Source organism: Lycium barbarum, chromosome 4 (genome assembly GCF_019175385.1).
Source record: "Lycium barbarum isolate Lr01 chromosome 4, ASM1917538v2, whole genome shotgun sequence".
Taxonomy (NCBI): Eukaryota; Viridiplantae; Streptophyta; class Magnoliopsida; order Solanales; family Solanaceae; genus Lycium; species Lycium barbarum.
Genome location: NC_083340.1, coordinates 4,956,992 through 4,976,673, shown reverse-complemented (window position 1 = coordinate 4,976,673; position 19,682 = coordinate 4,956,992). Strand labels below are relative to the sequence as shown.

Sequence of the window (19,682 nt, the reverse complement as noted above, 5' to 3'; positions counted from 1 at the left end):
TCTAACGGCTGTCACGTGGCATCATCCCAGCCCTTCAAAATTATTTTCCCATCAAATAATTTTGTACCCACTAAAATAATCCAACCCAACCCGATTTTTTTTTCCAGCCAAACTAATACGAACCCAACCCATTACCCCTTATTCAGGCAAGCTAATGCGGACCCAAGTAAATGGCTACACAGTTACTGCAGCACCAAATATATATGTTGCCATCAGCAAGTTTCTTTTTCTTTTGATAAGGTAAAACCATCAACAAGTTTCTTAATTGATATAGAAGGTAGAGATGACATAATAATAGAAGAAAAGAGTGGAATAATCGATGACATAATTGATTCAGACCAATTTTTCGGACAACTTAAACAGATGAAACAATGCTCTATATATTTGGGTTGGGTCGGTATTAGTTGGCTGGATAAGAGCTAATGGGTTGGATCCGTATTAGTTTGGTTGAAAAAAAAATCGGGTCGGGTTGGATTATTTTAGTGAGTAAAAAATTATCTGAGGGGAAAATAATTTTGAAGGACTGAGATGATGCCACGTGACAGCCGTTAGACATAAAGGTATAATTGACCCCATAGTATAACGGTAAGGATATAATTGACCCGAAAGTATAACGAAGGATATGAATGAACTATTTTCCGAAGTTCAGGAGTAATTTTAGCCCTTTTCCGTATATATTAACTCACCTAAGAAGTCTATCTATAGGTGAATATAAGTTCAGGAAAATTTCCTTATACTTGAGATGATTCTGCATCAAATTTTCAACATAATACATGCATTTCATTTTAACTAGGGACTCGTTTGGCCATAAGAATTATTCACTTTTTCTGAATTCTTTTTACTTAGTTTGAAAATTAACATTTAACCATGAAAATGAAGTTGTATTTGACTTTGAAAAACACCAAAAACAATATTTTTACATTCAAACAACCAATTAAATTATTCTTAAGAAAAACTAAAATCAAAACACAACAAAAATTCATAATAGATTCTTTTCCTTTTCCAAAGGGGTTGCTAATACAATGGATTGAAAATACAAGCACATTTAACCAAACAGAACACAAAATTCATACCCCCAATCCAAACAAAAACAGCTAATAAATCATCATAACAAACCCTAAATCCCCCCAAAAAACCCGAATAAAGACACCCTTAATCACTTAATCTTTTGAATAATGTCAGAAATGACCTTGTCCATATCAAGTGCTTTCATTGGTCCAAATGGCCTCTTCATATCCAAAAGACTAACAAATTTCTCACCATTTTCACCATCTAAACGAATCTCAAAGCAACCCCTTCTGGGCTTTTCCGGGTTGACCCGAACTTCCAAACCGGGTACTCCATTTTCCAATTCCTCTTTCACTTTCACAGCCCTAACCTTGAATTGAGTACACTGTTTACAATGCTCAACAACCACAATACCCTTTGACCCGGTTTTCAATTCGGGTTTGGGCTCGGAAATAGGTGTTTTCTTGACCCTTTTAGGTTTTGGTGGTTCCGGGTCGGATGAAATGGGCTTTGTGTTGCCATTTCGGGTTGAACTTCGGGTCACACGAGTTGAAATGGGTTTTGCTTGCTCCATATTGGGTCTTTTCTTTGGTGCCATTTTTTCTAGGGTTTGTGTTGTTGTATTTGGGGGATTTTTATTGTGGATTGGGTTTGACTTATTTATGACTTTTTGTTTCAGCTTCTTGTGGACGCTATGTTTTTTGGTCTTTGGATTTGATTTTCCCGCGCTTTTTGACGGCTGAGATTAATTGAGGCTTTTTTGGAGCCCAAAAGACAATATTCCCAACTTCCGGGGAATATGCAAGAGAGAATTGTGGACCCAGTTAACATTCTTATACAAATTCTTTTATTTGGATACTTCTTATTTCAATAATGGTAAATTATTTATCTATTAAGGTAAATTAAGGGTACTCTAATGATCTTGCACAAATTTAACATATTAGATATAATAATTAAGTTTTACTCCCTAAGGTCCAAAATAATTGAGAATTTAACTTTTAAAAGTTGGTCCAAAATAATTGATGTTTTTAGTATATCAAAAAGGTTTTTTTTTTTTTTTTCAAATTTACCGTTGACACATTTTTAATTTAATAAACAAATTTAATGTTTGTTATAGCTTTAAAGTCCCCTTATAATTAAGGGTATTTTAGTCAATGAATCTTTTAATTTTTAGGGGTGAATCCTTAATTCATGTGTCCAAGTCTAAAAGCTCAATTATTTTGAAGCTGAGGGAGTAATCTCAACTAATTATATTACCTTATTGTTTGTTCCCACAATAAGCTAATGCACTCACTCCGAAAGATTGTAGGTATTTTTGAAAAAATCGACAAAAAATAAAGCTACTTTTTTTCCCGCTTTGAATAGTATTTCATAAGTACAAAATTTTAAAATACTTTCGAAAAACAAAAGTGTGAAAGGAAAAAAATACTCCCTCAGTTTCAATTTATGTGAATCTATTTTCTTTTTAGCCGTACCAAAATGAATTAACTCTTCCTTAATTTAAAAACAAATTCCCTTTATGAAATGATTTGCAACCACACAAATATTCAAGACTTATTTTGAACCACAAGTTTCAAGAATCTTCACATTTTCTTAAATGTCCAATCAAATGGGCTCACATAAATTGAAACGGAAAAAGTAATATAAAAGAGTGCCTCATATATTATTACTTGAGAAAATAACGAAGATGATCCCTTATGTTTGGGTGTAGGTTCAAAGTAGTCCCTTAGATATATTTTATAGCAGTATCAATCCTTTAAATTTGCCAAAAATGAGCATTTTGTCATCTCCGTTATATATTTAACAAACTCTATCTATTAGATTTTTTTTTGCATATAAGCGTTGCAAATCCAAATTTTAGACGTAATGGAAGAATGAACAGCATAAAAATAAAAAGTCCTTTATATTACATGAATCATTCTGTTTGAAATAAAGCTTTACAGAGAGTTTGTCAACAAATAGCTGAAGAACATGAATTCTTATCCGGGCACATGATCAGCTGAAGAACACAAACTCATCTGGATTCTGCAGCTCTTGGGTTTCAAACTTTAGAGCGGCTACGAGCAGCATTGCGTCTTGCACAGCATCCCACGAAGTAGATTATCGACTGACACAAGTAAGAATCAGCAAAGGATGAGAATGAGAAGCCTACTGAAGAAATTACAAATGCCATAGTATATATGCAACCATATTTCTCCAACAAGAGAGAGGAGTCAAATAGTCCTTTTTGACTTACCAAGATGACAAAGAGAATCACGTTGAAGATAGCAACTACTCTCCACTCAGTTTTCATGTATTGTGCGACACCAGCCCTGAAAATATTGTAGGAGAAAAGCCGTGAGCTGCATAACCTTACATGGAGCTGGTAAGAATGATAAGACCAGAAGATGACCCTTACTTGCAGGAATCACAGTTATAGCACTTGACTTTCTTTGAATTTTTGTAAAGCTTGCAGTCCTTGATGGCACTCGTTGGATGAAAGCTCAAGTCATAGTAAGATGCATTAACAGCAGGGTAACCACACCTACAAAAGGAGCGGGTATTTCTTAGTCCTTGTAGAATGATACGGGAAGTATTTGGGTATAAATCACATGAGAGATAGAGGCGTTGGTGAAACAAAAGATACAGAAAATAAGTTAAAGGTGCGGACATTGCATAAATTGGGCATATTAATCAAGAAACTTCATGCCACGGGAGAAATAATACTCCCTCCGTCCCAATTTATGTGAAGGTGCTTGATTGGGCACGGAGTTTAAGAAATAAAGAAAGACTTTTGAAACTCATGGTCTAAAATAAGCCTCAAGACATTATATGTGGTTGTAAATCATTTCATTAAGGGCAGAATGGGTATTTTGAAGTTATATTGCTACTAAATATATTTTTTCTAAGACTGACTAAAAAAGAAAGAGTGTCACATAATTGTGACAGAGGGCGTATCAGAATAATTGTAGCACTTCTTATAGCACATCTTCCTCTTTTTGTAACTACTGATTTACAAGCGAGCTTCGTGTAAAGTAACTGCCAGATACGAATGTACCCTCACAAGTATATTTGAAGCAATCTGAAAGAAAATGACTTGCAAAAGAAAGAGAAGAAAAACCATAAAACAAAAAAGTAACATACTCGGATGGCGGTCTGCAGCAACCAGCTTCAATAGGTGTTAGTTTTGCAAATTTATATTGCTTGAGAGTCTGCAACAACATATCAGAGGCATTAATAATAAGATTTCAAAGTTATAAATCATGAACGGGTTCAAGTGACATGACCTTGTATCTCTTTGATAGGTTACTACAGTCATCGGTCTTGACAAGACAGCTTTTCAGGTGCTTCCAGTTATGGGTGTTATTGAGCTGAAACAAACCAGCAAATCGTTAGTTCATCTATGCATGAAATTTTTTGGTCTTAAGGCATCTGAAACAACCCCTATAGTGATCAGCTATGATGCCTTCGCCCTATAACCTGCAACTTATTATTTGCATATAAACAGGGGCTCACTTGTTTTAGAAACCACGAACTGTAGTCTTTAAGTTGATACTCCTTGTACCTGGCCAAGACAAAAACCATAAATGACCTCACACTTCCAAATAGCACATGACAAAAGTGATAAGCTAGAGGTCAACTGGGAAAACGTGACGAGCATCTCCATGAAATATACAAGCATTACCATGTGTTTTGACATATTGAGAAGCAAAGTGAGACTATATGAGCCAAAGGGGATGAAAAAATAGGGAGACTGGAGAAAGGTGATTATACCTTAGTCCAGTAACACTATGACCTGAGCCGTTATTCGTCACAATGAACCTGTGACAAAGAAAACCAAAATAAGTGTCACCATAATATGTAGGTATCAGCCATTTCTGACATCAGCATGCAAGTAGACATACGGATTGCCACCTTATGCCTGTTAAACCGGATACAACAGTAGTTGCCACTTAATGAAAAGTTAAATATGACAAACCAAGTTTAGATTTCCAATATGTTCAAGATAGATTGCAGATAGAATTAGTAATGAGTTCATTGAAAACCAAGCGGAAACTCTTTCATGTTTAGACTTTACTCTTGCTAGTGTAGCTTTTGTCATTGCATGAATAACAAAAGGAAAGCAGAAGAAGACTTGGTTGTGCATTCCCCTTTGCATTATATGAGCAGTATGGCCGGAATAAATCGCAGGTGCTTTGAAGGAAAGGAGGAGAACTTCAGTTTTGTTAAACCTCCTATTATGGTCTAGAAGGACTTTAGAGAGTCTTATGCATTTCTTCACCGAAAAAAAAAAGTCTTATGCACTTTAGACTGCATGTTACTACTTTTCCTGCTGAAGTTTCAGCTGAGCCATCGTGGCTCGCTATTCTCTTGTTTGGGTTCTCTTCAGTTTACTGTGTATTAATGAGATGTACACTAACACTGAAAATCGGATTATGTTCCAGTAGAATACTAGAATCTGAGGAGTCCTTGCCCCGGGGCATGGGATATGGTAAGCACATGTACTGAGTTTGAACCCTATTGTGAACACAATATGGTATTTAAGTGGAGAAGGGTAGAGGGACGGACCCATTATCCACGAGTTTTGGAGCTAGAAACAACAGATCTCTTCAACAAGAAGTCAACAACATACCCAGTATAGTCCCACAAGTGGGGCCTAGGGAGGGTGAGGTGTATGCAGACCTTACCCCTGCCCTTGAGAGGGTAGAAAACAACATATCTCTTGGTTATCAGAGAAAGAATGCAAGCAGTCCTACGCACATTACACCTAATGTTAGCCAGCATGGTTCACTATTTTTTCATTTTTCTTCAGCAACAAAGGCAGTTAGGCGGCTTTTGCACAAAATCATCCCATACTCCTCTGTCAGCCACCATTAGGGCTCCTATTAGCTCCAAAGTCAAAGACACTGTCGTCAAGAAAGGAGTCCTACCTATATTAGCTCCGCGCAAAACAGTCATCACCAGACCATTCCAAAGGCGTCTTAGGACTGGCAGCACAGGAAGAGTGATGAACTGTGGAATTGAAAGTTATGCAGTAAGCAGTCCTAACCTGGCACAATCACCAAGCATAACCTAGTCCTACAAGAATATCAATGTCGCACCACTATCTTATGTATAGCAATTTAGCAAGCATTGATTCCTCATGCCATCAGCATGAAAAGAAGCCACTGCCAAGCTTATAGGAGAACATTTGTGTATGGTTCTTTGTAGGAAGAGCTGGATATGGTCTTTTCGAACTCTGCATAATGATATTATATATTTATGTTTCTATTTCTTTGTCTAACCAAAGTGACTTTCAGCTAGAAGGCGAGCAGAGTAGGTTACAATGAGGGACAAAACCCAGAGTCGATGTCTTACAGTGCTGTAGCTATTGATAGACTGCCTAAAGATCCCTCAATAACACATAATTTTGGCCCTTCTCAGAGAAAGTTACCTGATAAAGAGATAAGTAGCCAAAATAGCCACATTTCAAGAAAGATAAACACAAAAGTTTAGAAACATAAAGCATCCCAAAATTTATAATTTTAGTAAGTTATTAGAAGAAAAGGCTCTTTCTACATATTTTTGAAATCATTAAGACTACTGCGACTGTCACAAACCAATTCTGTCAAGCCACTAAAACTAAAACTATAGTACAGAACTAGTTTGAATTTGTTTGAGTTTGTGGTAGCGGTATTCAAAGTTTCAAGTTCAGTAACAAGCTTGTAACTTGTAAAGCATAAAATAAATAAAAGAAGCAGATGTTAAAACAAAGTATTTGCTTTCATACTTGATGAAGATGAACTATACACATAACAATGACTAAAATATCTTGGCGGACCACAACTATAGTCAGTAATTTGGTAACCCATATTATCGTATGCTTTGATAAGTTAACCAATAAACTTGTCGATAAATATTTATTGTATCAAATCCTCATGATAATCTACTTGTGCTTAGGTATTCCAATACATAAGCGAGAAATGAGGAAAACCAACGGCTAGTCTATCAGTAATAAGAAATAGATAATGCACTAAAATTCTTAATAAAGTTCCAAGAAGCATTACTTACGCCAAAACGGTGAAGACCAATATTGCCATCAAAATCAAGCACAACATGATTAGATACTGAAATACAACATTAAGGAGGAGCAACCAAAACTTTATGTCAAATCAAGAACAAGAAATCAAAATTGCACTTCATGAGACATTTAATATGCTAAGGATACAATCCACAACAAGATGGAGTTGTTCTTCCATGCTCCAAGAAACCCAACAACTGATCTGAAAACAATGGAAAGAAGAATAATTATCACAATAACATAAACAAGCCCCTAGTTGTTAAAAGGTTAAGGGAAAACCAAATTAACAAGTGAGTTCACTTTCCAGAAACCTACACGACGAATATAACTCCACCAAGACCTAGAACAGGCAAAGTAAGAGAATTTCGACAGCCATCATGATGAGCGCTCATCCAAATTCCAAAACCTACGATGCCCACAGCTAACAGCTGCATTTCCAAGATCCAAAATGGGGTATCAGAACACTTAAATACCATCAAAATAAAGGGCATTTTTACACTGTATAGCCGCCTATCAAAATAATAGTCGGCAAATGTATAGTTTTTGTACATACATGTATATTAGTATATATACATACAATATACATAACTAGTGTAACTGTGGTATATATGGCTAGCAGTTGTAATTATTTTTGGTGAGCGGCCAAATGTGTAACTTTAGCCAAAACAAAACCAAAAAGAATAACTTTCTCAACTAAAACAAAAGATTCTACCTCAGAATTGCAAAACTAGTATAATAGGAGGTAAAAAAATGGTTCTTTTCTTCTGAAGCAGCAAGTAAATCAAGCTCAACTGAACAACAAACAAGCTATTGAAACATTAAACTGACAAACATCTAATTAGGGGGTTCATCATTTCTTGTAAATGGAACTAAAACAAAACAACCCAAGAAAGTGAAAATATGAAATGGGGTTCATACCACTGTGAGAAAATTGATACATCTAATCACAAAAATGCTAGTTGATGTACCCATTCTTCCCTTTTCTTGTCTCTTTGAGCTTGTTTTGCTCTTTCTTGAACCCAAAAAATCAATACATGGATAAAATATATATGTAAAAAAGAACAGGTTTAAAAAATTCTTGGAAGACAAAAAAATGGAAACTTTATACAACAGAGAAGTGGCACTTGCACTGCAAGAAAGCAAGAAAACAAGAAAAAAAAGGGAAACGAAAGGGTTCTTGTTTGTTTTTTAAAAGAAAAGAGACAATATTTTGAGGGCAAAATGGGAAAAGGAAAAAAAAAAAAAACAACATCACATGATTATTTGAGGTTCTTTGGCTCTTTGCTACAAAATACTACACGACACGACATAAGTGGATAACTGAATTAAAGAAGAAGAAAGACGTAGCTCACAAGTTTGAATTTTTGCTAACTGAGAAATTTAAAACATACCCTACTATATATTTTTTTTTTTTTCGCTTAGCTGTGAATTTCAATATGTTGGGTGTGTCATGTGTGTATTTAAAACGTCAAAATTAAGTTTGACGATTGTGATACACAGCCAAAAGGTGTTCTTGTGACATTTAATCTGTTTTTCTTTTTCTTTTATTATGTTTGGAATCTTTGTGGCATTTTTATCTATCGTTTACAGTCATTGGATTTGAAGGATTGATTTCTTGTTGTATATAAGTTTTAATTTTAACATATGGTTCAAATTCAAAGCACTGAGAATAGTCACATGGTTGTTGTAGTAGCGAAATTAGGAATTTCGATAATTATGTGGCTAAGCTACTTGGCATCAGAAAGTTGAGGATTAAAATTCTGAGAGCGTATGAGAGTTTTACAAGAAGGATATTATTTTCAATTAAGCAGATGAAACTGTTAGAAGAGCGATTGATTGTCTATCCGGTTGTTGTCCCAGTGAATAAGGTTGACACTTTTAGTAAAAAAAAAAACAAAAAAAAAAAATTGAACTTGGAGAGTTTGATTTTCCTTCGTTTAGCTCCTAATATGCTCCAGTTGCTAAGTAAGAAGTAAAGTTAGAACTAATGGTCCTTATATTCGTACCAACATGCATGTTTTAATACTGCGAGTCTATGGCCTAAAAAGCAGTGGTTAGGACAAATTTGAAGGAATAAAAACAAGAAAAGTTATGAATTGATTCATCCTTTGTCATTTTCTTACAAAGAAAACAACTTCATTAGGTAATTGATTCTTAGAAGCCGTTTGGACATGAAACTTTTCCTTTAAAAACCATTTAGAGGATTTTTTTTGTTAGAATTTGAAGATAAGTTTTTCAAATTTGAAATCATTGGAAAAAATTGAACTCAGAAAACTATTTTTGTTTTCAAGTGAAATGCATATCAAAATACAATTTTAACTTCTAAAACTCTTATTGTTTTAATTTCAACCAAATTTATGTCCAAACACCTACTTAATGTAGGGACTATTTGTAACAAAGCTTGTGAAATGGATATTTATCTTGACTAGTCTAGGTTGTTAAATCTTGAGTGTATGTAGTGTGTTGTTCCTTCTTTCGTGATTTCTTCTATATGTTGCTTTCAAGTTATATTATACACTAGCCTAAAATAAATGTATCATATAAATTACACCTCATTATTGATTAGTTTTTTCTCGAACTTGTACATTCATAATAAATTTTCATTTGTTATGAACTTACTTATAAATAAATTCACAATATTGTCAAGAAATTAATATTGGCTTTGGAGACTCCCACCTCGCAGACACAATCTTCAATTATTGTTTCAACACTTTTTGTGGGGTTTGGAGGGAGACCTTATTAGGAAAAAAGGAAAAGGTGAATGAGAATCCAACATTCACTTTTAGCATATAAAGTACTCCCTCCCTCCATTCCATTTTGCTTAACATTATTTATATTTTAGTCTGTTAAATAAAAACACATTTCTATTTTAAACAATGTAATAAACTTATCAATTTACAGTTAATGATATGATTAGACAAACAAATGTCATGTAAGGCTACTAATTTCAAAAGTTCCTTTTTTTTACACCACTGTGTTTCTTTTTAGTTTTTTTCGAAACGAATTGCTATCTTTTATATTTGAACTTTAAACTTTTTATTATACTCTTAATGACGTGACTTAGAGTCACACAAATGCCATAATATATTCAAGGCTATTATTCCAAAAGTCTTTCTTTTCTTTTCTTAAATTTTATGTTTAATCAAAAAAGCTACATCAAATGAAACTGAGATAGTAATAACTTTATCCGGTGAGCCATGAGTGAAGTCAGTGAACTACCAATCAATTCTCTCTTATCATGTTTACTCAATCATTCCAGCATTACAACGAAGAAATGAATGAACATAGCCATTTACAATTTGAGCGGTGCGACTATAGACATGTTGTTTAAGTAAAGCTTTAGAAGAAAACATGGAATGAAAAGAAAAAAAAAAAAACAATTGCTGTCAATAAATGGATAAAACAAATGTTGCAAATTAACTAGAGCCTTGGTCATCTTGTGTCTCCTTTGGGTTAATTGATTCTTCAGCATTACTACTAGAGCTTTCTTGTTCATTGTTGCTTTGACCTTTATTTAATTTTTTCATTGAAGCAGTTTTGCTGAGATGATTATAGGAACCTTTTTCTTTGAACAATTGAGAGAAATGAGGTTTGCAATAGAGACGTCCATCAAATGCAGCATATGATGATGTTGTAAGTTTACAAGCCCCATGAACACACCTGAAGCATAAATTGTGGTACATTTCACCATCCACTGTCACCTGCATTTGTTAATATTTTTTCATAATTGTTTTTTGCATAGGACATAACAAAAATTATCCTTAAGTTTCGTGTTGGTTTAAAGTAGTCTCGTAAATATACTCCTGAGCAGCTTTCATCCTTTAAGCTTACTAAAAATAAACACGTTTGGTCTTTGTTAAATATTTAACAAACTATATCTATTAGATTCGATGAAAATGATGGGAAGTGAAAAAAAAAAAAAAATGGCGAAAACTCACATTTGAAGGTGTAGTTTTAGCACTTTATATTATTTTTGGTCTATTTTTTGAGCCTGATGCAGCTTTTTTGAATCATAACTTGTGCTAGTTTGTGTGTTTATTGCAACTTTTGTATTCCAATTTCTAAGATTCGATGGGATTTTCCTGGTGTTTCTCGTTAAATCTTTTCTCTCATAGTTCTCCCCAAATCTAACAGACTTAATTAGTCAAAATATCTAACGAAAACCAAAAGTGCTCACTTTTGGCAAATTTAAGGGACCAAAACGGCTTAGGAATATATTTATAGCACTACTTTATATGTACTCCAAACATAAAGGACACTTTTTTCATTTTCTCAACCGAGTCATGTGTCGAATTTGTTTCTTGAATAAAAAAGAACTACAAATTAGTTGATATTAATTAATTCTCAGAAGAAATAAAGTAAAAATACTAACCTTCTCCAATGGGTAAACAGTCTTCTTACAAGCAGCACATTTATCTTGAGTACCAGAAAAAAGAGCTGAAACTTTGCTTGGGCTTCTGTTCTGTAATAATATAATGTTTACAAAAAAAAAAAAAAAAATGTTGTATACGACTAGTTATGATAAGTACGAATATTAATGCACATGGTACAATATATGCTATTAATAACATACCAGTTCATTTTGCTTCCCCGCTGCTCAAGAAATAAGGAAACAAACAAATAATTAGGTAAATAAACTAATAATGAAAATTAGAGGCTTATTTATAAATTAAAATGCACTAAGTAAAACTAATTACATGATGCAGAATGCTTCAAAGGAGCGCCTCCTTTCTCCTTGTAGATTTGTTCAAAATGAGGCTTGCAATATAATACTCCATCAAGGGTTGAATATGTGCTCAACTGTATTTCAAAAAATATTCTAAATGTATTATAAGAAGATTAATGTTGATGAAATATTCGACTCAAACATAAAAGGCACACATTGTATTTAAGACCAAAAGATAAGCGCAGAAAGGGTTCTCTTTTCCTCATTTTTTGGGAAATGAAACTACTTTTGCGTCATGTTTCTAATAGCTTGTTTGACCAAGCTTTTAAAATTTATTTATTTTAAAAAATATTTTTTTTTAAAAGTACTTTTCAAAAAAGCACTTTTAGCGAAAAACAGTTTGTGTTTGGCCAATTAATTAAAAAAGTACTTTTGAGCATTCATTAGTGTTTGGCCAAGCTTTTAAAAAGTGCTTCTATTTGTATTTTTCTCAAAAGTACTTTTCAAAAAAGTGCTTTCGGGCAAAAGCTGTTTTTTTTAGCTTCTGAAAAACTGCTTCTGCTACTCCCCAAAAGCACTTATTTTCTCCCAAAAGCTTGGCCAAACACCTCATTTTTTTTTTCAAATAAGCACTTATTGAAAAAATAAGTACTTTTGGGGGAAAAATAAGCTTGGCCAAACAGACTATAACTCTAATAAAGTTATACTTTAATAGGCCGTTTGGATTAGCCGGAAAAAAGTGATTTTTAAGCATAAATGTTTAAAGTACTTTTAAGTACTGAAAGTTATTTTATAAATAAGCAGTTACGTATTTGGATAAAAATGCTTAAAAGGTTTTTAAAAGTAAGGGTAGTATTGAAATTAACAGAAAATATAAGAAATAAAAGGGTAAAGTTGTTGGTCAAAACAAAATGGCTTTTAAGCCAAAAAAAAAAAATTGGGATTGGGCAACTTCTTGATTTTGGCTTATTTTAAGTACTTTTTAACTTAACTTAAGCTGTTTTCTATTTTTGTCAAACACTCAAATTAGTTAAAAATGACTTATAAGCTGGTTTGACCAACTTATAAACCAATCCAAACGGGCCCTAAATTATCTTTTTCTGGGCCAAAGAACTATCTAATTTTCTTGTTCTTTTTATTGCATATATTTATTTGAGATGAGAAAAGGAGTCTTGCGAATTGCCCTTCTTTTGGGGTGATATTTAAATTTTACCCCTCATATTTGTGGTCTTTAAATTTTGCCTCTCATATTTGTGGACTTTAAATTTTGCCCTTCGCTTGGAAAGATGAGGTTTTGGGTTCGAACCCCCGCTCAGGCATAAAATAAAAAAATAATTTCGCAAGGCAGGGCTGGGGGCCTTTATGCCGGATCCAGCATACAGTCCTTAAGGAAAAACTAAGATTATGTCGGTGGGGGCAGACTTTGCCTTGAGGCATATATTTTATTTTATTTTACTTTTCAAGGCAAACTTTTAGTTATGCCTTAAGGAAAAGTTCCGTCTTATGAGGCATATTTTTAGTTATGCCTTAACTAAAAGTGTGCCCCATAAGACATAACTAAAGTATGCCCCATAAGGCGCAACTTTTCCTTAAGGCATAACTAAAAGTTTGCCGTAGAAGGCAAAGTCTATGCCTTAAGGAAAAGTTCTTCCTTATGGAGCATACTTTTGGTTACGCCTTAATTAAAAGTCTGCCCCATAAGACATAACTGAACTATGCCTTAAGGCAAAAGTTTTCCTTATGGGGTAGACTTTTAGTTATGCCCCCTCCAGCATAATCTTAGTTTTTCCTTAAGGATTGTATGTCGGATCCGGCATACACACCCTCCAGCCCTGCCTTGCGAATTAGTTATGCCCCCTCCGGCATAATCTTAGTTTTTCCTTAAGGATTGTATGCCGGATCCAGCATACACACCCTCCAGCCTGCCTTGTGAAATTATTTTTTTATTTTATGCCTGAGCGGGGGTTCGAACCCAAAACCTCAGGTATTCGCCCATTTTTCCAAGCGAAGGGCAAAACTTAAAGACCACAAATATGAAGGGCAAAATTTAAAGATTACAAATATGAGAGGCAAAATTTAAAGACCACCCCAAAAGAAGGGCAATCCGCGCAAAAAAATGTCTATCAGAGACGTATACAGGATTTAAAGTTTATGGATTTTCTCGATCTCAAATTAAAACATAAAAAGAGGCCAATAAAGGCCTACATGGTGACTAAAGGATTCAGACACTCAACTAAGAGGGCAACACAACTTAACAAGTTCCTTTTAGGCCTTTAGATCGATAACACACTGTTAATGGGTACCTAACTCGTAATTCTTATTATTTACTGAATGTATCAATACATCTACAGAATTCGCACAAAAGTTACTGGGTTCCTCAGAACCCACAGTCAATGCCTTAAATTTGCCCCTGGGTCTATGTAGAAAAATTTCAACAGATTTACATTCTGCAGACTGTCGCTTTTGACCACTCATCCACTCTCCCTTGCAAGGCTGAGGCCCTTTCAATTGGTTCTAATTCTAATTAAGAAGGGGACGGCCCCGCCTCCGAATCAATAAAAATATAGTGATTTAATTGAAGGGATGTAATGATAAGAGTTATCGTCGTTTGATCAGGGGTCACAGGTTGAAGTCGCGGAAACAATCTCATCCAGATAATGCAAGGTAAGGCTGCAGTTACTTTGGACCGCCATGGTCCAGCCCTTCTCGGCCCGCACGCATAGAAAACCCTAAATGCACCAGATTGCCCCTTTTTTAAAAAAAAAAAAAATCTATTCGAGATGACAAAAAATCAGTATAACTATTTCATGATTATTTTGAAGGAGTATATTGTTATGTTATTTGCACATGAAAAAATAGTTAAAAGATATAATCACAAGATCTTACTGCAAGCCTTCCATTGCAATGCTTACACCTAAAGCATGTATTATGATAAGCAACACCATTTGTAGAAATCATCTCTGCAATATAAACAGTTTTTTCACAAGCTTTACATTTCTGTTGGCTTCCTGTAAAAGCCATTTTCTTTTGATTATTTCAAAGTCTAAATGGGAATTGAGATTTTGAAATCCTTTTATCTATTATATACAAAAGTCTCTATAGCAAGGATTTCGATCTCTATTCCCCAAAGCTACAATAATAGAAAACAAAAAAATTAGATGATTTGCTATTTCTGTCTTTACTAATTATAACCAATTGCATAAAATGAGCGGAAAAGCAAAAATTTAGCTAGCATTTAGGACACGTAATGAAAAGGTAGTTAATTCAGTTGGCAGCTAGAAAATGTAATTGGGAAACGAATCAAAAGAAACAATAGAGATGAAAAGGAGAATTTATTTTTAATTTATATGCACAAGCACTTGGTTTTAAACAGAGGAAATTGAAGGTTTGAACTAAGTGAATTTTTTAAGACTGAGGATATGACAAATTATCAAATAGTCATGCAGATCTATAAAGAGTGCAAACAATCAAAAATATTGGGGAGAAAAATAAAATGTTACCAATCCCTCTCTAGTTATTGGGAATAAAAAATGTTGTGTCTGTTCGAGCCTTAAAATCAAGCTTGCTTCAGGTATGCTGCCTACATTATTAGTGGTCGGGCTAGATGCCGCGAAAGGGAGTTTATCCGAACCTCCTTTGTCAAAAAATAATTTTTACATTTATCTGGTAGATGACCTTGAGCCTGAAGTGCGGCCCTTCTCCGAACCCTGTGTGAACTCAGACAGGGTGCTTGTGCGCCAAGCTCTAATATCTTTCTATTCTTTTTACTCCTTACAGTAATATAGTATCACAAAAATTGAACCAAACTTAACAATAATTCTGAGTGTTTGTTCATCACACGTGATTGTTCTATCAAGAATATAAACAAGAACTTTCTCTATAATCTATACACAAGAAGATCATTAAGCAATTACACCCAACCAGCACAGAGAAACAAAAGTAGAAAACAGTATGCAGAGTCTGCATATGATTAATGTTTTTCAGATTTTTAACAAGAAGAAAAATTTAGTAGCCAAAGCATGCAAAGAACTTTTTGGGCAAATTTCCAGCAGCACGAAATTTTGCAGCAGTTTCCTCTACCTTGAGAAAATCTCCGCTTCGTTTCGCTTCAATCATAGCCCTCTTTTCTTCTGCTTCTCTGTGAATTTCAGCCATCTTGTTCTTAATCTTCTCTGTATATTCCGCCTTCTTCCTCTCCAACTCTTCCTGCTCCGATCAAAGGTTCGTACATGAGGGGACACACATACACACACACATATGCTAGAGACATGATTAAGAGATTGTGACATGACAATTGAATGCGTTAATGGTTGAAGATGATGTAGTTGAATCTTCAATTACAGATTTAGAGTGAAAAGAACTCTTAATCTATTATATGGACCGTGGCATAATAATGCTATAAGTGAAAAAGATTATAAAAGAAATATAACTTTGGACTAACAAGATTTAAGAAAAATGTGGTATACATGTTGTACAGAGACCTCTGGATTGTGCTTATACATTCCCTTTAGTGTTTCTTAATAAAAACATTTGTCTATGAAACCTTCAAACACATATACATTTGTCTATGAAACCTTCAAACACATAATTTCATCATAAAAATATTAGTCCGCTAAGGAGTTGGAAATCATGAGGCTCAATCAGATCAATCAAGAAACAAGTCATCCGATATAAATATTTTGTTTAAAATGTGTGAAACTCGCCCGGTCGAAGGAGTATAGCTCATGAAATTGTAAATCACGACGAATATGGAGATAAAAAGAGAGTTTAGAGTGAATGACAGAAAGCTCTTTGGCCAGTAATACAATTTGGACTGTTAAAACTTGAAACTTCTCTACATTTACACTTTGAGATATTCAGAGGAAGTTCATATGAGGGCTCAGGCTGCCTTAGCAAAATGCACGACGACGAGTGAGATAACTAGCAATGTACTGATAAATGTTCATGCTTTTGACATATTCTAGGTTGACAAATTATCATCAGTTACACTGTTAGGACCCTGTATCCATATTTTCACAACCGAAATATATGCAGCACCTGTCCAATTACTTGTGATCTAACAATATAGAGGTGAGGCTTATCATTAATCTGATATTACGAAAAATTAACATCATCAGATCCTGATCTGGAAAGAATGTCAATGCATTGGTTTTCAGATAAGGCACGACCAGAGGCGGAGAGCTAGAAGGAGGGGGTTTATCCGAACCCACTTTGCCAGAAAGCTTCACTGCATATACAACGTCAATTTCCTTTTATGTACATATAGTAGATGTTGACTCCCTTAATGAAAATCGTGTCTCCCCCACTGGGCACGAGGCGATGCCTTACGGATCCTAGAAACTAAACTAGCAAGTGAAAAAAGACAGCTATGAAGGTGGCTACAATAGATATCAGTAAGAAGTGACACCAGGGGAAAAACTCAAAAGTGACAAACAGCTAAATGATGCTACTAGTAGGAGTAAGTAACAATAATTTTACCTGAATTTGTCTCAGTTCAGCATCTACAGTTGCCTTCTTTCTGTTCTCCCAAGATCCAACTGCTGACAACTTTTTAAATGCCCTGATATTTTGTTCATATGTTGAATATAATCAACCAACATAGTGAAAACCTTACGCACGAAATTAATATCAACATATAAATAGCTTCATGGAGTTGAAAATAAGCATATTCAAGTCAGTATGTTGCTCAGACTCTTCAAAAATACTGGCAGATGTATGTTGAATATAAGCATATGTAACTATGTAAGTAAGAATTTCACATATATTCTTCCATTCACAACAGGAAAGCTAGCTGTAACAGCATTGAAGACGCATTCATTTCACTTTATGTTCAGCTAACAAATTAAAAAGTAAATTCTTCTTTTTTCCCTTCTCTCCTTTCTTTTTCCTTAATTACTTTTCTCTGCTGATATCGATTGCCAAAAGGAAAAAAAGTAAAACAAATAAATCATACTTGTTTTCAGCCTTTGCTTTTTCATTGTCTTCCCATGCCTTGATCAAAGCCAATCTTTTCTCTGATTCAACCTTTGCAAGGGCAATATCTATATAAAAATAAATACCATAAAAGATCAACATTATTTTTAGCAATGAAATATAGGAAATTAGCTCAATAGGGAACAGGAACATTAAAATCCTTAAGTGGGAATTGAGCAAAAGTTCAATTAAGCAAAATAGAAGCATGTGTACTTTCAGCATCACTTGAATTTCAATATTTCTCATATTTCCTCAACTTTTTTTTTTAATTGGTTTTCCAAAAGGTATCATGGTACTCACTTTTGGCCCATTGAACGGAAAATGCGCTCAGGGCTCGAACCCGATGAGGGACTTTTTTCATTCTTCAACACCCCACCTCACACACATCGGGTGCGTGGGCAATTTAATTTGGGGGCCCACATCGGGTGAGATGGGTTTTGCTCTTATCCATGTAAAGAAATGAATCATGAGCTTAACTCAACCCAAATGCTAGCTTATGAGGCGAGATGCCCAAGTCCATATAAGGAGACCATCCATCTCATTAACCACCGATGAGAGACTTTTTTCATTCTTCATCAGTCGAGCCCTATACACTTTTTTTTTCTGTTTGGTTTAACTTTACCAACCTTACTCTTTCAAAAAAGAAAACTTCATTCTTAATGTAGTTCTAAGATTCAGGTAGTTCTATATGTTCCCATTTTGGAAATGATCCTCAAAAGCAATAATAATAATAATAATAATAATTAATCAGAAAAACAAAAAAAAACAATCAGCTGTCAAATTTACCTCTGTCCTTGGCACCTCCAGTACTTTTCTGAACTCCAGAATCTGCAGCTTCTGTCAGAATCCCAATATTTTAACAAATCAACACTCCCCAAATTAAAATAGCAAAAGTAAAATATATATATATATAACTCAAACTACAATACAGTACACTGTGACAAACCAAGAAAACAAAAAGAGAAATCTTTTAAATGTAAACAAACAATATACTAAAGAAAAAGTATTTAGAAAAATGAATACTAGTAGTATTTACTTTCTGGAGAAGGGGGAGAGATTTTCTGTTTATCCTCTAAATTTGGAACAAGGGCAGAAGCATTTTCTTCAACTTTCTGTTTTGGTTCTTCATTTTTGTGCTCTTTTTCTTGATCAGTTTCTTTAGAAGATTGTGGAGAAACTAGATGGGTTGCTTCTTCTTCTCCCATAATTGTAACCTATATGATAAAATGTGTTTTTTTATACAAATAACTGCAGCCTAATAGATGACTCTTCAAGAAACTTCAGAGAGTGAATGAAAATTTCAGAAAGAAAAAAAAAAAAAAAGAGAGAGATGAAGGAAGTAGAAAAAGAGTAGGTAGAACTAGAAATAAGGGAAGTTGAAAGTTGCCAAAAAAAGTTACAATCACAGATAGGGAAGGAGTATCCTACTGTGATTTTAATAGCTGTAATAGTGAGCTACAGCCCGTTTGGATTGACTTATTTTAAGTGCTTATAGTAAGCTAAAATAACAAGTCAATTCGACATATGGTCATTGAATTAGTAGGAGAATTTCCTAAAGTAACTTTTAAATTTTTTGGGACAATAGAATCATCAAATTATGTTCATATTTCTATAAGTTTAATGATCATTTTAAATCATTTTATAGTGTTTGAATAAAGTGAAAAAGTATATATTTTTAAGTCAAAATAAATCAAAAGTTAAAAGCTATAATTTCTAGCTTATGACTTAAAGTCACTTAAAATAAGCTCAGCCAAACGAGCTCCTAGTCATTTTCTTAAGAAATGTTTAACGTTTAATTTTTAAACAGTTTAACAGTACTTTTTTTTACAGCATCAGGTGCATTTTAATTTGTTACAACAATTTAAAAGATATTAATTTGGATTGTTATTAATATTTTGTGTGTACTTATCTATTAAGAAACCTGATAGTGTTAAAATTCTCAGAGAAGCTAAACTCGTTATAAAATCTTCCTTAATTAACTATAACAGTTGACAT

The 19,682-nt window shown here is 34.0% G+C and overlaps 4 protein-coding genes across 4 annotated transcripts; all 4 read right to left on the bottom strand.

Moving 5' to 3' along the window:
• Nucleotides 1-978: 978 nt before the first annotated feature.
• LOC132634935 (uncharacterized) lies at nt 979-1,744 on the bottom strand. Its single transcript, XM_060351119.1, has one exon. It carries the CDS (start codon nt 1,604-1,606, stop codon nt 1,157-1,159), a length of 450 nt encoding a protein of 149 aa, XP_060207102.1. The 5' UTR covers nt 1,607-1,744; the 3' UTR covers nt 979-1,156.
• A 1,150-nt stretch (nt 1,745-2,894) lies between these two features.
• On the bottom strand, nt 2,895-8,201 carry LOC132634934 (tetraspanin-10). The gene is made up of 11 exons (XM_060351117.1): nt 7,967-8,201; nt 7,364-7,476; nt 7,196-7,250; nt 7,039-7,094; nt 4,762-4,809; nt 4,504-4,552; nt 4,275-4,358; nt 4,132-4,199; nt 3,407-3,532; nt 3,245-3,320; nt 2,895-3,115 (listed from the first exon to the last, which is right to left on the bottom strand). The coding sequence occupies exons 1-11, from the start codon at nt 8,018-8,020 to the stop codon at nt 3,050-3,052; spliced, it is 795 nt and encodes a 264-aa protein (XP_060207100.1). The 5' UTR covers nt 8,021-8,201; the 3' UTR covers nt 2,895-3,049.
• A 2,063-nt stretch (nt 8,202-10,264) lies between these two features.
• On the bottom strand, nt 10,265-14,858 carry LOC132638100 (LIM domain-containing protein WLIM2b-like). The gene is made up of 5 exons (XM_060355083.1): nt 14,601-14,858; nt 11,746-11,848; nt 11,622-11,641; nt 11,421-11,510; nt 10,265-10,749 (listed from the first exon to the last, which is right to left on the bottom strand). The coding sequence occupies exons 1-5, from the start codon at nt 14,733-14,735 to the stop codon at nt 10,465-10,467; spliced, it is 633 nt and encodes a 210-aa protein (XP_060211066.1). The 5' UTR covers nt 14,736-14,858; the 3' UTR covers nt 10,265-10,464.
• A 652-nt stretch (nt 14,859-15,510) lies between these two features.
• Nucleotides 15,511-19,077, bottom strand: LOC132634933 (remorin-like). The gene is made up of 5 exons (XM_060351116.1): nt 18,724-19,077; nt 18,474-18,524; nt 17,668-17,755; nt 17,193-17,274; nt 15,511-15,920 (listed from the first exon to the last, which is right to left on the bottom strand). Exons 1-5 carry the CDS (start codon nt 18,890-18,892, stop codon nt 15,720-15,722), a joined length of 591 nt encoding a protein of 196 aa, XP_060207099.1. The 5' UTR covers nt 18,893-19,077; the 3' UTR covers nt 15,511-15,719.
• Nucleotides 19,078-19,682: the final 605 nt, after the last annotated feature.

What these genes read in the sequence shown, in the direction of transcription:
- LOC132634934 (XM_060351117.1), bottom strand. Translation starts at nt 8,020, where the DNA reads ATGGGTACATCAACTAGCATTTTTGTGATTAGATGTATCAATTTTCTC. An exon ending in CATAGTGTTACTGGACTAAG is followed by an intron (nt 4,553 to 4,761) that starts GTATAATCACCT and finishes TGTCTTGGCCAG; the next exon opens with GTACAAGGAGTATCAACTTA. An exon ending in GTTCGTGGTTTCTAAAACAA is followed by an intron (nt 4,359 to 4,503) that starts GTGAGCCCCTGT and finishes GGTTTGTTTCAG; the next exon opens with CTCAATAACACCCATAACTG.
- LOC132634935 (XM_060351119.1), bottom strand. Translation starts at nt 1,606, where the DNA reads ATGGCACCAAAGAAAAGACCCAATATGGAGCAAGCAAAACCCATTTCA.
- LOC132638100 (XM_060355083.1), bottom strand. Translation starts at nt 14,735, where the DNA reads ATGGCTTTTACAGGAAGCCAACAGAAATGTAAAGCTTGTGAAAAAACT. An exon ending in TTTGAAGCATTCTGCATCAT is followed by an intron (nt 11,642 to 11,745) that starts GTAATTAGTTTT and finishes TTTCTTGAGCAG; the next exon opens with CGGGGAAGCAAAATGAACTG. An exon ending in CGGGGAAGCAAAATGAACTG is followed by an intron (nt 11,511 to 11,621) that starts GTATGTTATTAA and finishes ATATTATTACAG; the next exon opens with AACAGAAGCCCAAGCAAAGT.
- LOC132634933 (XM_060351116.1), bottom strand. Translation starts at nt 18,892, where the DNA reads ATGGGAGAAGAAGAAGCAACCCATCTAGTTTCTCCACAATCTTCTAAA. An exon ending in CTCTCCCCCTTCTCCAGAAA is followed by an intron (nt 18,525 to 18,723) that starts GTAAATACTACT and finishes GGATTCTGACAG; the next exon opens with AAGCTGCAGATTCTGGAGTT. An exon ending in TGGAGGTGCCAAGGACAGAG is followed by an intron (nt 17,756 to 18,473) that starts GTAAATTTGACA and finishes ATTTTTATATAG; the next exon opens with ATATTGCCCTTGCAAAGGTT.